This window comes from Schistocerca serialis, chromosome 3 (assembly GCF_023864345.2).
Source record: "Schistocerca serialis cubense isolate TAMUIC-IGC-003099 chromosome 3, iqSchSeri2.2, whole genome shotgun sequence".
NCBI classification, from domain to species: Eukaryota; Metazoa; Arthropoda; class Insecta; order Orthoptera; family Acrididae; genus Schistocerca; species Schistocerca serialis.
This window is the reverse complement of record NC_064640.1, coordinates 392,840,961-392,857,030: the sequence shown is the minus strand read 5'-3', so window position 1 is coordinate 392,857,030 and position 16,070 is coordinate 392,840,961. Positions and strand designations below refer to the sequence as shown.

At 43.7% G+C, this 16,070-nt stretch overlaps 1 protein-coding gene across 1 annotated transcript in view; it reads right to left on the bottom strand.

Moving 5' to 3' along the window:
* The window catches only part of LOC126470884 (glutamate receptor ionotropic, kainate 5-like), a 168,351-nt gene that overhangs the window by 61,952 nt on the left and 90,329 nt on the right, over positions 1-16,070 (bottom strand). Inside the window, exon 4 of the mRNA XM_050098907.1 lies at positions 5,931-6,166. Coding sequence (XP_049954864.1) covers positions 5,931-6,166 — 236 coding nt within the window. The remainder of the gene's footprint in view (positions 1-5,930; positions 6,167-16,070) is intronic.

The window sequence follows — 16,070 nt, the reverse complement described above, 5'->3', positions numbered from 1 at the left end:
GGTGCTCACAGGACATGCCAATAACTCACTGCATATGGCGTAATGTCTATACTGATATGGTCGATCTTGATTAAGGGTCTGGAAAACTCCAATATACACACATCAAAAAAGGGTTTGCATCACCTTGGTTCCCAGAGTTCCGGAACCTGTGTAGAAAATTGGAACAGAGATCAACGTGAACATCATTGCCGCCCATTTTATTGCTCACGAAAACCACACATTGCATGTTGTACCACTATTCAGCGAGACCTTCAGAGGTGGTGGTCCAGATTGCTGTACACACCGGTACCTCTGATACCCAGTAGCACGTCCTCTTGCATTGATGCATGCCTGTATTCGTCGTGGCATACTATCCACAAGTTCATCAAGGCACTGTTGGTCCAGATTGTCCCACTCCTCAACGGCGATTCGGCGTAGGTCCCTCAGTGTGGTTGGTGGGTCACGTCGTCCATAAACAGCCCTTTTCAATCTATCCCTGGCATGTTCGATAGGGTTCATGTCTAGAGAACATGCTGGCCACTCTAGTCGAGCGATGTCGTTATCCTGAAGGAAGTAATTCACAAGCTGTGCACGATGGGGGCGCGAATTGTCGTCCATGAAGACGAATGCCTCGCCAATATGCTGCCGATATGGCTACACTATCGGTCGGAGGATAGCATTCACGTATTGTACAGCCGTTACGGCGCCTTCAATGACCACCAGCGGCGTACGTCGGCCCCACATAATGCCACCCCAAAACATCAGGGAACCTGCTCCTTGCTGCACTCGCTGGAGAATGTGTCTAAGGCGTTCAGCCTGAGCGGGTTGCCTCCAAACATGTCTCCGACGATTGTCTGGTTGAAGGCATATGCGACATTCATAGGTGAAGAGAACGAGATACCAATCCTGAGTGGTCCATTCGGCATGTTGTTGGGCCCATTTCTACCTCACTGCATGGTGTCGTGGTTGCAAAGATGGACCTCGCCATGGACGGAAGGAGTGAAGCTGCGCATCGTGCAGCCTGATACGCACAGTTTGAGTCGTAATACGACATCCTGTGGCTGCACGAAATGCATTGTTCAACATGGTGGCGTTGCTGTCAGGATTCCTCCGAGCCATAATCCGTAGGTAGCCGTCAGCCAATGCAGTAGTAGCCCTTGGGCGGCCTGAGCAAGGCATGTCATCGACGGTTCCTGTCTCTCGGTATCTCCTCCATGTCTGAACAAAATTGCTTTGGTTCGCTGCGAGACGCCTGGACACTTCCCTTGAGAGCCCTTCGTGGCACAAAGTAACAATGTGGATGCGATCGAACCGCCGTATTGACCGTCTAGACATGGTTGAACTACAGACGACAAGAGCCGTGTACCTCCTTCGTGGTGGAATGACTGGAACTGATCGGCTGTCGGACCCCCTCCGTCTAATAGGCGCTGTTCATGCATGGTTGTTTACATTTTTGGGCACGTTTCGTGACATCTCTGAACAGTCAAAGGGACTCTGTCTGTCATAAAATACCCACAGTCAACGTCTATCTTCAGGAGTTTTGTGAACCGGAGTGATGCAAAACTTTTTTTGATGTGTGTATGTTCACCAGTTGAAATGCACTGTCGACCAGGTCTGCCGAAAATTTGTTGCACCCAGAAACGTGTTAATGTCCATGTTATAAATTTAGATCCTAGGCAGAAAAAATCACGCATTTCTAATAATTGCTTCTCCAGAAATTCCGTTCACGAAATGTAATTCAACATAAGTAATATAGGAGCTAAGTAATTTGAAAATCCTGTAGTTAATTATAACGTGTTTATATGTGAGGCCGAACTCAACGAATATCTTTTTATTGAGAATTTGATATTGTGTTAGAGCTATATTTCGACAGAAGTGTTTTTTGTGTTGGACTTCTGTTCCTTATTATAGCCTCCCGGCTTCCCTTATTTCTTCCTAACTCCACCTATTGAATTGCGTTTGACAACTTTGTCAGTATCAGCCTTCTATTTTACGGCAGTGTTATCACATACTTGTATCACATTCAGCTCTATGTAGTTTATCACCAGATTTCTCTAGTACACGATTAATACCGTAAGATTTTCTATATGACAAGCTACGCCATGAATTTCCTGTATAGCAGTTTTTATTCTATGGGATTTTTTCTTTTAAAGAGAGCTAATGACAACAGAGACAGTAAAAGTGTTTTTGCGAATTAATCAGTGCATCATATTAGGTACAACAGTGGAAAATACATCGCACTTACCGGATGAAATTCTTTTATCAAATGTCAAACAGTTTCATCGGTTTTATTTTTTTGCATTACTTATTTTATCATGCATTCATTAATCAATTAGCCGGCCGGAGTGGCCGTGCGGTTCTAGGCGCTACAGTCTGGAACCGAGCGACCGCTACGGTCGCAGGTTCGAATGCTGCCTCGGGCATGGATGTGTGTAATGTTCTTAGGTTAGTTAGGTTTAATTAGTTCTAAGTTCTAGGCGACTGATGACCTCAGAAGTTAAGTCGCATAGTGCTCGGAGCAATTTGAACCATTTGAACCATTAATCAATTAGCTTATAACAATAAGGATAAGGAGATACGCTTGGATGTATTGGTAGAGATCCACAGATCATAATTGAAAACTACACTAAATAAGGAGAAGTAGTTTCTAATGGTTCCTTTCGTACAGTAACAAAATGTGGGCATTTATCACGCCATAACTATAGTGGTAGTTCACAGTTTTTTTCTCTTTGCACCGATTTAAAATTACCCAACACAGATTAATTATATGACTGTTTTCCTTGCTTCATGGATCTTCGAATTGTCTTGAACCACTGAAACGCCCTTTTCCTTAGGAAGACCTTGTTGTTTAAATTATTACTTTGACGAATTTCGCACACCAATGTTACAATAGTACCTTGGCCAGCAAAGTCGCCGGATCTCTCCCCAACGAACGTTTGGGGCATTATGGGCAGGGCCCTCCAACCAACTTTGGACTTTACGATCTAACTCGCCAGTTGCACAGAATTTAGCGTTATATCCCTCAGGAGGGCATCCAAGAACTCCATCAATCAATGCAAAACCGAATAACTGCTTTCATAAGAGCCAGATGTGGACCAACCCCTTATTGACTCACTCAGTTTTTGAAGATCTTTCTTTTCAATAACTCATCGAATATTTTTCTGAAATTTTATCATTTGTTTGTCTGTACATGTACCTCATATCTACCGATTTCCGACCCACTCGGATAATTCTTTCGTTGCGCGACGGAATCTCTGTTGCTGACTACGTCATGTACTGACTGTCTGAATTTCTCGTTGTACTAATTTTTTTTTCATTTCATTTCATTGCACTCTTAGGATAACAATACCAGAAAGTTACAGCCCTTCCAGTCTACTTCTCAGTTCCTTCCATACGTTCTCAGCTGATTTCTCTCAGCTCATTTGCCCACTCTGTCATATTTAGATTATGGTCGGAAACTAGTCAGTGTAGCAACTTCATAAATTAGTCGCATGGTGGGAGATAATTAATTACTTTCTCTATCTATTGACAACTTTGATGGCATATTAGTATCTACATAATGAGTATATTTGCTTGTTAGTATTTCGAGATACGTATTTATACACCCAGAGCAGCATAAAAATAGTATATACTCACAAAAACAATTATCAAAATATAATTAAAATAAAGCCGTTTAGGAAATTCCAGCTAATGTAGCGAATTGTTATAGGAAACCTTATTGAAACTGGACCTGGTATGTAAGGCACGCGTCCAGGAGGTGCTGTTGATATCATACGATAGCACTATGTTTCAGATGTACAGTGTACACTATCTGATCAGAAGTATCTGGACACCTATTAGTGGTCATTAATATGGAGCGTGTCCACTCTTCGCCATTATGACAGCTTGGACTCTGCTGGGAAACTTTCATTGAGGTGTCTGAATGTCGTTGGAAGAATGGCGGCCCGGCAGAGAAGGTGCTCATGTTAGACTCTGGGGTCCAGAGCGAAGTCGACGTTCCAACACATCCCAAAGATGTCCCACGGTTTAAGTCCGGACTCTGGACTGGCCAGTCCATTTTAGGAATGTTATTGTATACCTTACAGATGCTGCTTCATGACAGGAAGCGTTGTCTTGCTGACAGAAACAACCATCATCTCCGAACTGATTCTGTAGTGAATGCAGTAGACAATTCTGTAAATCGTGTTCATATCCTTCTGTCTTTAGGTTTTTCTTAAGCTTAATAATGGGACCAACCCTAATCTCAAAAAACACCCCCATACTGGAACACCACCTCCTGCATGCTTCACTGTTGGCACTACTTCTGATGGTAGGTAACGCTCTACAGGAATTCGGCAAATCCAAACCCTTCCATCGGATCGTCAAAGAGTATAGCGCGAATCAACACTCCACATTACTTGTGTCCAATCACACGTTGATCACAGAGATTTGTGGCTTATGAGGAGCTTCTCGCCCACTGCACCTCATTTTTTAGCTTCCTATGCACAGTCATTGTGCTAGCTGGACTGCAGGTAGCACTTTGGAACTCACGAGCGATTTCTTTTGCTGATTTCATGAGATTTTTTACAACTGCTCTTCGCAATGCTCGGCGGTCCCTGTCCGTCAGTACTATGTATCTGGTCTTGGTTTAGCTATGGTTGATCCTTCACGTTTCCACTTCACAATCACATCATCAACAATCACCTTGGCAGGTTTAGAAGGGTTCAGATGCCCCTGATGTATTTGTTACTCGGATGATATCCAATGACTAGGTCCATGTTCGAAGTCACTGAGCTCTCACGGCCGACCAATTCTGCTATTGCTGCTTCTCTACTGACAATACAATACTCTCCATATCTTTTTATACTGAAAGGTTCACCTCTCGTTTCATCTATTGGTCAATTCCGCTTTATATAGGGGTGTCGGGATACTTTTGATCAGATAGTGTATTTCAAAGAGAATCTTTAATAATTTTTCAATATAGATGGCGTTTACAAGACAGCTTCTACGAAAGCCTAAGAGCAAATGTGCGTGGTACAATAGGACTCTTGTAGGAAGGATATGTGTTTCTGTGGAGCGAGAACCTCATTACAAATTCCAGAAAAATATGTCTCCATATAATCTCCATCATAACAATGTTAACACATTAAACAGCTGAGGACGTCTGCATTTAGAGTAAAAGCAGTAAACAAGAGAGTAAAAACTGCCTTGAAAGCTTTTTTCAAACAAAACACTTTCTTCAAAATCGAACTTACAGTGTTTCTGAAAAGGGAAATTTACAGTCAGTGTGTACTGCTAATTTTAACTTATGGTAATGACACATGGACTCTTTAATCTTTTAATGTGACAAGCAGTCAAAAACGAAATTCGCTCACGAACTATGTTAGAATGCATTTTGAGACTTACCATAAGAGACGAGAAAATAATTAAATTGATCGAGGAACAGACTGGGGAGTAAGATGTAATTATGAATGTACTGAAAATGAAACGGAGTTGGGGGGACATGTAACCAGACGAACGGATGGCAGTTAGAGCACGAAAGTTTTTTGAGATAACAAACGATAGAGACGATGACTTAAAGGTAGGAGGTTGGGTAACATTATAAATCATAGAGAAGCTGTATAGGTGTGTATCGGTATACATTGTAATATGTGGAAAAGTGTACAGCAGGCTGTTACCCAGCAGTGGAAATCAAAAGGATGATGATTATGATGATGATAATTCACTGCAACATATAATTGCATTAAAGCTTCTTTTATTGTGCGTATCAAATGTTTTACTTAAATTTGACGATATAACTTAACAAAAAGTTTCATTTTAGTATCGATTTGCATGTGCTATTTGTTGCATTTGTAGTGATCAGGTCATCAGGACGTATTTGTCGCTCTCAGGCCTGACAGGAAATCTGAAACGCCACGTGCTACACTTTCTTATGTTATGGTTTGGTAGACTCTTGTAAACATCTTACCTACCCTGGGAACAGAAGACGCCGAATATGGTGAAGGAACAGTCGTGCAGAATTCTCGGGATAGAAGCAGCACGTTCTTGGCATGCGAACTTCTGGTGAAGGTATCCGACGACGACGTAGGAGACGATGTCCAACATGGCCATAGCCCCAATTGCGAACCACAGAGGAGCAGAAAAGATAGAGGTCAACCACCTGAGATTTGGTTCTGTTTCGTAGCGCTCACGAATAAATACTGCGCTCCTGAAAAATATTGCAATCATTTATAAGCATGAATATAAGACAAATGAATGTTTTGTCAAAACCAACTAATGTGTCATCTTAGTTTATTCTATTTCCTCATACCAACTGACCAGAAGGTAAATTAGGGTTTAATGTCCAGTCGATAATTGGGTTATTAGAGGCGGTGTACAAGCTCTGGTTGATGAAGGATGAGGAAGAGGATCGGACATGTCTTTTTGAAAGAAACCATGCCGACATTAGGCTTAAGCAATTCAGGGAAACCAATGAATTTGATCAGCGTCCTCCTGTCTTGACGAGGACAGTGGTAGTACAGGATTTGATGATTTTATTTACCAAATTTATCCTATTAAGATAGAATCTATGTGTGAATAAATTGAAGTAAATTCCTTCCAAATATTCTTTCTGTGGAATTGTAGGAATCTATTTTGCTATTAACTAAGAGTTTCATAACAAAAATAGATTTAACTGTATCGTCACTAAAGTTAAATTACTTAAAACGTGAAAATTCATCTGATGAACAGTTACTTTTCAACAAATAATCGGTGCAAATGTTCCCTTTTCTATCCTTAGTGGGAATATTTCAACGTTAGTTATTTATTTCCATGCAACTTGAAATAATATTCCTATAAAATGTAAACACTTAGAGCAATACCGCTATTTTGAAACGAAACCACAAAAAGAGCAGAACGCATAACATTGGCACTTCCATTATCAGGATGCGCCGATTCCAACTCCAAGAAGGAAGGAAGAGTGCGGCTTAACGCTACGTCGACAACGAAATCGTTACACACGGAGCACAACTCGAATTGTTTTGGTGGTGGGGAATGAAATCGGCCATACCCTTTCACAGGGACCATCCTGAAATTTGTCTGGAGAGCTATCGAAAATCACGGAAAACCTAAATCTGGATGGGCAGAGGTGGATTTAAACCGTCGTTCTCCCGAATGCGAGCCCATTATGCTATCTGCAAAATCTGTCAGTTTTTCATGACTGAAAGAGAGTCACAGTATGAGTAAATTCCTTCTCTATTGTCGTTCCGAAAATCAAAAATCTGTTCGTCACAATTTATGATTACAAATTAGCCTCACTTCTTCTGCGGTTCCAAACAAAATACAATACTATGAATTGTCCGCCACGGTAATGGAGTGTTCACCTCGACGGAATGTCTTGCCAAGGGGTCCAGGTTCGATTCCCGGCTGGGTCGGAGATTTTCTCCTCTCAGGGACTGGGTGTTGTGTTGTCCTAATCATCATCATTTCATCCCCATCTACGCGCAAGTCGCTGAAGTGGCGTCAAATCGAAAGACTTGCACCTGGCGAACGGTCTACCCGACGGGAGATCCTAGTCACACGACACTTCTTTTACTGTGTATTTGACTCCACCTAAGTCCCTGGAGCCGGAACTAAACAATAAACTGATGAACACTCGGAGGAAGCTCTTTTCCAACGCAAAAGTGTACTTCTCAGCGTTCCATTGTAGTCACCAATGGCACGCCGAACAAAGTTTCATTGAGGGACTGCAAGCAGTGGGCGCATTAGTCGCCCAGCTCTCGTAGGTCTACGACGGGAACGGTCCGCAGTGATCCCTGGATTTCCTTAAGCAGCTGTTCTCCAGGAAGAGACGTGCTGACCCCATACTAACTAGTGACCGGATGTAGGCGCGGTCTTGAGATGTGTCCAGTGACCTCTTGCTGTTGCCTGGCGAGGTACCCAGTGGTCCGTAGCTTTCGGTGCGCCTCATGGCGGCCTGGGGGCATACTTGGAAATCCCACGTGGCTGCTACAGACAGCGTGAGCGTTGCTTTCCGTTATTCGCGTGTAATAGCCGCCATGTGTGTTGCAGCTGGTGCCCCTGGGCACCATAGCACTAACCACTGCGCCATCTCGCTTGGTATTCCAGTACGGAGTAGTTGTCTGCTACATCGTTAATGGAGCTGAAGTACTAAACAACCCCACTTAATGACATCTCTGGTGCTGAAAGGGTGCATCCCGACTAGTGGTGGAGGTTACTCAGACCAAATGTCCCTCAACTGAATGGGCTATGTATCTCGAGTTGGTCTGGAAGCTTTCACTTACCGTTACATTAGTAACTAGGCATCATCCACCTCTCGCTGAAATACGCTTAATGACCTCTCATGCAATTGTACTGCTGGTGGAGCGGTTTGTAGCGTTCGGAAACTATTACCTTCATCCCTGTTTAGTCTCTGTTATATTTTGCGGACATCTGGGTTTCGTTATCCGAAATACCATGAAGATCTCTGTAGCTTTCGGCATTTTGACCTATGCAGAGTGTCTTGCTTCTGTCAGCAAAGTAGCACTATTCACTCTATTAGGAAACATTCTTCCTTCGTAGTTGGCCTGAAGACTGTTACATGGTCAGGAGAGCTGTGTGATGAGGGTGGCGATAGCTTCTTGATCTACTGGTTGATGAAAGGCTGATAAAAGGAACGTATTTTCACCCTATGATGCACATACACTGTGGTAGCATTTGCATGTAACTTGCTGTAAAAGCAAAGGGTGAGCAATGATATGCATCATCTACAAAAATGACGAAAGGCGTGCACTTCATTCACCATTCAGTGCTCGTATTTCATATTTCTAATCCCAGCATTCTGGTATTCGGTAATATAATAATTCAGGCCCTGTTAATAATTTCTAGGCGCTACAGTCTGAAACCGCGCGACCGCTACGGGCATGGATGTGTGTGATGTCCTTAAGCCGTCGGCACACGAACCGTGCTGTCGAACGTTAACGTTGAGCGTGCCAAGTTCAGCGTGCTGCTGAACGCTCAGGAACGATGCGACTTGTGCACACGGTACGTGGGCCCCAACGTGGTATACGCGATCGCAACGCACTCCAGCGGCAGTTTGAGGGACGTTTCTAGTTCGTAAATCACACTGTTTACTCAACGGGCGCACGTAAATTTCCCACGTTAGCTCTATTAAAACGCACATTTCCTCCATCGTCCACGAAAACGGAAGTACCATGTTCAATCAATAAGGACACAGGCTTATAAAAGTTCCGTTGCAAACAGTGCGTTACAAATTCGGAATACTTCTTCGCATATGATAAGCATTATTTCACCATTTCCACATTTTAGTAAAACCCCAAGGTCAGTCTTACTTGATCACTGTTCCTATCCAATAGCAGAATCTTTGCAACATGTGAATTACGAAGCGTAAAAGAAAAAGGAGCAAAATATCTTTATACAAGTAGCGCAAGCTGTCTTGTAGATTAAGTCAATCGAACAAAGTCACTCCTCAAAAAAAGGTCAACTTATATTTACATAACATAAAATATTATTGCATATAATTATATTAAACTAATAATAAAGTATCAGAATCTAATAAAAACGCGAATGTTAGAAAAAAATTTGGAAGTGTTAAGACGCAAACCACCGCCTCAACAAAAACTCATAGCCGCACACGGACGCTAATCATTACACTAAAGCAACAACACACACCATGTACATATTTAGATTATCTTACCCCTTGCTAAAAACGTTAATCGTAGATAATTATGTTACTAATTGAAATTTGATTATAACACATTGTACCAAGAACAATGCGTTTTGGGTGGATCTTCAGTGTGTCGCTGCCTTCAAATAGCCTACTCTCACAATAAGCAAGTTACAATAATTCTTTTGCCACGAATATGATGTTTCTCATTATTTTATTGGAACGAATCACACAATTAACAACGGGTTTTCCAGTAATTCTCAATTTGCTGGTGCTCAGTCAGAAACGGCATATCTACTTATAGGCTTGGAATGAATGCCAATATGGCGCCTCACAACTCTGTACTGAAGGGAGACGGCGTGCGTGTGACGTAGGTGGCGATGTGACATCTCATTGGTCAACGCTCAGACACACGCTCAGAATATCTGACATGCCAGATATTGCTCTGCACGTTCGGAAAGACTCCCGAACGTGCTATTCCACGCTATGACGTCAGAAACTCGACACGCTCAACGCTCAACGTTCGGATGCACGGTCCATGTTCCGACGGCTTTAGGTTAGTTAGGTTTAAGTAGTTCTAAGTTCTAGGGGACTGATGACCTCAGCTGTTAAGTCTCATAGTGCTCAGAGCCATTTTTTTGTTAATAATTTCTATGGGTTGCCTAATTTATTTGACGATGTTTACAGTTTGTCTCACACTGATCTGTGAGAGGAACTTGACGTTAGGAATTTTCTTTATTTATAGGCGAGGGCAGCAGTCTTCCTAGCAACCATGATGGCTTCCCGTTTCCCATCATATTTCCGATCGCCAGGGTAGCACGTGGTGTCGCTTGAACGTTCAGTAGTGGCCAAAGTTTCTCCTGTTCTCAGTTCCCCAACCTGCCTTACCAACCTTGTAACTGCTAATTCTGCTCGATTTTAACGTCGCGAGGTCGCCTCCCTGTGAGATTCCAGCCCTTTGATTGGCCAGTTCAGGTGCGCGCCCGTTTTTCGAGGGTTGGCGCCAACCGCCCTCTGCGGGTTGATAGTGGGCAAAGGGGCAGTGGGAAGCTCTAATGTGACCGTGCCTGAGGCTGGAGGTGCTGCTTTCAGAAGACGAAGTTTCAGTAAACATGAGCGCCGACGTGCACTGTAGCTTCGCGCCCTGCGACCCAGAGGGAACCTTATAGGTCATTTTACTGATGTGCGTTCCTTAAATTACGGTTTACGCAATTTTTCCGGGATATAAAACTGTAGGTTTTCCGTGTACAGTTGGGCATAATGTACGCGATGTGTTGGTTAGTCACAGTAGTTTGTAGTGCGGCACTAAAGTATATACTTTCAAGCTCACTTTTCCGCCTCGTCTAACGGTAGCTCTTTCAGTTCTACCGTGCAAAATTTGACTCAGAATTTAGGTCTTCCTAGCTTGAAACTTGTGCCCTTTGTCCTACGCCACGTGGTGAGTGTCTGGCGCCCCTTCATGTTTCGTTAACGTAGTCGGACCTCGAGCCAAAGTTATCTAGTATCGCCTGTATGAATAGTTTCGCGTCTTGTTGGTTTTATTCCTTTAGTACAGGAGGCTACCTAGCGATCCACCCTCAGTAGCATCTTTCTTAGTCTTTGACTGATTCTTGGTGGTGGTCGTTGCATGCCTGCAACCCCTTCCTTTAGTAAACTGAACTCCATTTCATTATACGACGATCGTTCCTAAAATTCCTTTTCTCCTGCCATCGTGGCTTATTATGAACGTACTTTGGGGCAGGCTGCTAAACGCAATTCTTTCTTCGCCCACCCCCATTTGATTTTATAATTGTTCAATATTCAACTGTTACATAAATGAGTCCTTTAATCTTTACATTCTCCCTTTCGTTACGTGAAATCACCCTTAGTGTCGCAGTAGAATAATGCAGAACTATTCTCATGATAACGGTTGCTATAAGGTCGTGTAGGTCTCGCGCCTTTACTGATAGGATAAAGATTCAATATCGCGCGCCTGGCACGACCATTGCACGCATGGTACCGGTAATAGTAATAATAATTTTCAATTATCCCCCATTGATAAACTGGAAAGAGTTCACAGCTCAGTGTGAGTACATGAGCACTAAATCCACTTGATGTGGTGGAAGTAGTAGCCCTATTTTACCTTGCTGGTTTAGAAAAAATATCAAAATTACAGCCCCTACAGCAAGGGATAGTAAAAAAAAAAAACACCGCTTTTAATGAACATTCCACATTTAGCACCTAGCCCACTGACGTTTTTTCTGTAGAGGCTATAAGCACTCAGAAAACGTCCGCCAGAATTCTTAAAATGTATCTCTTTTAAACACTAACACAATGGTTTCACATATGCCGAAAGTATCGCTTCCTCCACAGTATCCTAAAAGTGTCAGATCCCACAAATGATTCTTCAAATGGCGATTTTTCAGTGCTGTATGGAAGCCATTTTACTGGCAACATTTCTCCTTCGCTCTATCTTTCCTGTGGGGTGAGTATCCTACGATAATTGGGTGAGGAGTTAGATGATTCCCTCAGGCAGACTTCATATTACGTTGCCTCTCCCCTTACCATGAGATAACGATCTAATTACATGAATGTGTGGTGTCTGTCCTTTCAGACATGTCAGAACATTACGTGGAATCAGCAGTGACAAGTGACAATGCGTACCAGACCTGGATTCGAACCCAGGATCTCCTGCTTACTAGGCAGGTGCATTAACCAGTGCACCATCCGGGATGCAGTATTATCGCAATTGCGCGGAGTATCTCGGCATGCCTCACGGCCGACCCACATTCCCACCGAGCGCCATGTCTTTGCACGTCCTGTCCATTTGCTTCATACTCGCTACTCAGAGATTCTCGCTGGACTTCGGACGTACGTGTGCATCCGCAATATAAGAAGGTGTATCCATTGCCCGTCTAGGCGAATCAATTACATGAATGTCGGACATCTCTGAAAGAATAGACACCAGGCGGAATCCGCATCTGTAATGCATTATATGTAAATTGCAGGTGGTGGGGTGGGAGAAAGGAAAGGAAAGGGAAGGGATTATTGATGTAAGCTCCATTAGGATATTACGTGGAATCAGGATTGACATGTGAAAATGTGTTCTGGAACAGGATTCCATTCTGGGATCTGCTGCTTACGGGGAAGGTGTGTTAACCACTGGGCCATTCGGGACACAGTGTTACTGCAAGTGCGCGGACTATCTTGGCAAACCCTACAGCCGACCCACCTTCCCACCGAGCTTCAGCTATCCTTAGTTCCTGTCCATTTCCTCCATGCTCGCTGCTCAGAGATTCCCGCAGGAAGTCGGACGCACCTGCGCAACTGCGCTGAAGAATGTGGATTCACTGCCCACCTAGGCGAACCAATTATATGAATGCGTGGTGTCTGTTTTTTCAGACATATCTGAAAGAACGGACATCACACATTCATATAATTGATTCACCTAGGAGGAGGAGGAGGGAGGAGGATGTTGGTGTTTAACGTCCCGTCGAAAACGAGGTCATTAGAGACGGAGCACAAGCTCGGATTAGGGAAGAATGGGGAAGGACGGCGGCCGTGCCCTTTCAAGGGAACCATCCCGACATTTGCCTGGAGTGATCTAGGGAAATCACGGAAACCCCAAATCAGGATGGCCGGACGCGGGATTGAACCGTCGTCCTCCCGAATGCGAGTCCAGCGTGCTAACCACTGCGCCACCTCGCTCGGTGATTCACCTAGATGGGCAATGGATGCACCTTCTTCAGTGTGGATGCACAAGTACATGCGACCTGCTGCGAGAATCTCTGAATAGCGAGCATGGAGGAAATGAACAAATGATTCAAATCGCTCTGAGCACCACAGTTGCGGATTCCGCGTGGTGTCTGTTCTTTCGGGCATGTCCGCCAGAATTCTTAAAATGTATCTCTTTTAAACACTAACACAATGGTCTCACATATGCTGAAAGTATCGCTTGCATGTCCAAAAGAACAGACACCACGCATTCATACAGTTGATGCAGCTAAATGGGCAATCGATCCACCTTCTTCAGTGCGTATGTACAGGTACGTCCAACCTCCTGTGGAGTCTGTGAATTGCGAGGATGGAGGTTCTTCAGTGCGTATGTACAGGTGCGTCCAACCTCCTGTGGAGCCTGTTAATTGCGAGGATGGAGGTAATGGACGGGGTCTGAGGATAGGTGATGCTCGGTGGAAATGTGATTTGGCCATGAGGCTTGCCGAGATAGTCTGCACAGTCACGATAACACTGCGTTCCGTATGGCACAGCGGTTAACGCACCTGCCTAGTAAGCGTGAGATACCGGGTTCGAATTGCGGTCCGGTACACATTCTCACTCGTTTCCGCTGATTGCGCGTAATGCAGCAGCCATCAGTAATCCGTCCCTTTCCTTTCCTTTCTCACCCCTCCCAGACCCCCTCCACGTTCAGTTTACATATAATAAACATCTAATCTTGGTGTGGAGCAGTAGTATTTCACGAGTGCTTCCATACTCTTCACACAATATTGAAAAGAATAGGCACTTAAGAGGGCGTGATTTAACGTAATTTATTAACTTTACTCCTTCATCAAGAAGCAATTTTAGATTTGATGATATGTTCTTTATCGTAAGTGCTTGTCTACGCTGGATGCCATAGCTGGAACCACAGTTTGGCGCATTAATTTTTAGTAGTGTTCCTCCTGTTTTACCAGTCATTGCCTTGGGCCCATCTGCACAAATATCGTTACAAAAGTTTCAAGTGGTATGATTTATTTGAAAAATGTTTATCATGTTAAAAGTTTCTTTTCCGGTAGTATTACGAGTTGGCAGCGATGTTCACATGAAAGGTCCTCTTCGAGTGAATGTTTGTATGGATATTGCACAGTTATCGGCAAGATGGCTAGTCCAGCAAAATCAGTCGACTCATCAAATTTGCAATACAACTTTCTTGTGCTTGGAAATGAGCGTACGGCATTGTGGGCCGGGAGTCCCCCATTCGGGGAAGTTCGGCCGCCGAGGGCAAGTGCTTATTGCATTCGACGCCACATTGGGCGACTTGCGCGCCGAAGATGGAGATGAAATGATGACGAGGACAACACGACACCCAGTCCCTGAGCGGAGAAAATCTCCTGCCCCAGCCGGGAATCGAACACGGGCCCCTTGGCGTGGTAGGCGGTAACGCTACCGCTACGCTACGGAGGCGGACTTTGTTGTGCTGAAGGCGACCATCTACTCGTAGTTCTTGTATGATATAGCCTGAGAGATGGTTAATCCGATGCGAGACTGTCGTTCAAAAGACTGTAGAAAGATGTGTTGCAGATTTTTCATCGAGTGTACATTGTGTCATGTCCGTCACACGCGGTTTTATTAAATTCTGAGCGGTAGTGTGTGCTCCGCCCACTTGTGCAGTGTGATAGCTGATCAAATATGGTGCGTCTGTGGCTTTTTCATTGACATATCTGTCGCATACTTCGAAGTTTTTTGACTTATTGATAATTTTTCTTTCTTATATATAAAAAATTATACAGTTTTGTCTTTGAAATTGGGATACATAGTTTCTAAATGACGGCGCATCTTAGTACGTACCATGGAACTATTCGGGAGTAGCATGCTACATGACATGTAGAGAGGTGAGCCATTTGAATATGAGATTGATGTAAGAGTCGTCATACTTTCTTTTCTTCAACTTTAATGAGAATGTTGGATATCTTACTGCTTGAAGCCATGGAGCTTGTAGTCGTTACATCACCTTGTTTAATCTCATAGTTTTGATTAGAAATCTTTGAGATTGAGGTTCATCTTCTGGGAGAACCACCTTCGTACTTTCGACGCAAGATTTTGTTGCAACACCTTTAAGCCAACGCTCTATTCTGTCTTACAAAATCAGCAGTTTCTACAATCACAGGTGCCGACACAATGGGGCCTGAGGAGGCCCGAGCCCCCTCAAAATTTCGTTTGGGGTGTGGGGGCGGAGCCGCCCCCTCCTCCCCAATAATTTAAGAAAATTATTAGTTATATTATGCTTTGTAAAATCACAAAATTATGTTGGCATTTTTTATTTTCCTTGTTTGACGATAGTTACCTTTTAAGATACATTTAGTAATGAGTTAAAACAAATAATTATTACGGTAGTAAGCAGGCTAACTGAAAACGAGTGGTGTGAATCACGATAGTGTTACGGTACTGCAGGTACACTTAAGAGTTTGTCCTGATACGCGAAGCTTTGGGTAAAGTCTGGCGCCGGCGGGCCAGCGCTGCGGTCGCGGTGACATCAAAAGGACTGGAGCAGAAGCGCCTGGAACCCTCCGCCTTCGTCGTCTTGACGCTTCGAGACATTACGACGCCGCGGCTATATAAAGCCCACCCTGCTGTCGCAGTCATTCAGTTTGGATAGTTTCGTTCATCGCATACTACAGAGGTGTTTAGTGTTTCGACTTAAAGTGTCTAGTGGACTACTTTATATGACTATATTTTATTCGTTTTCTTTAGT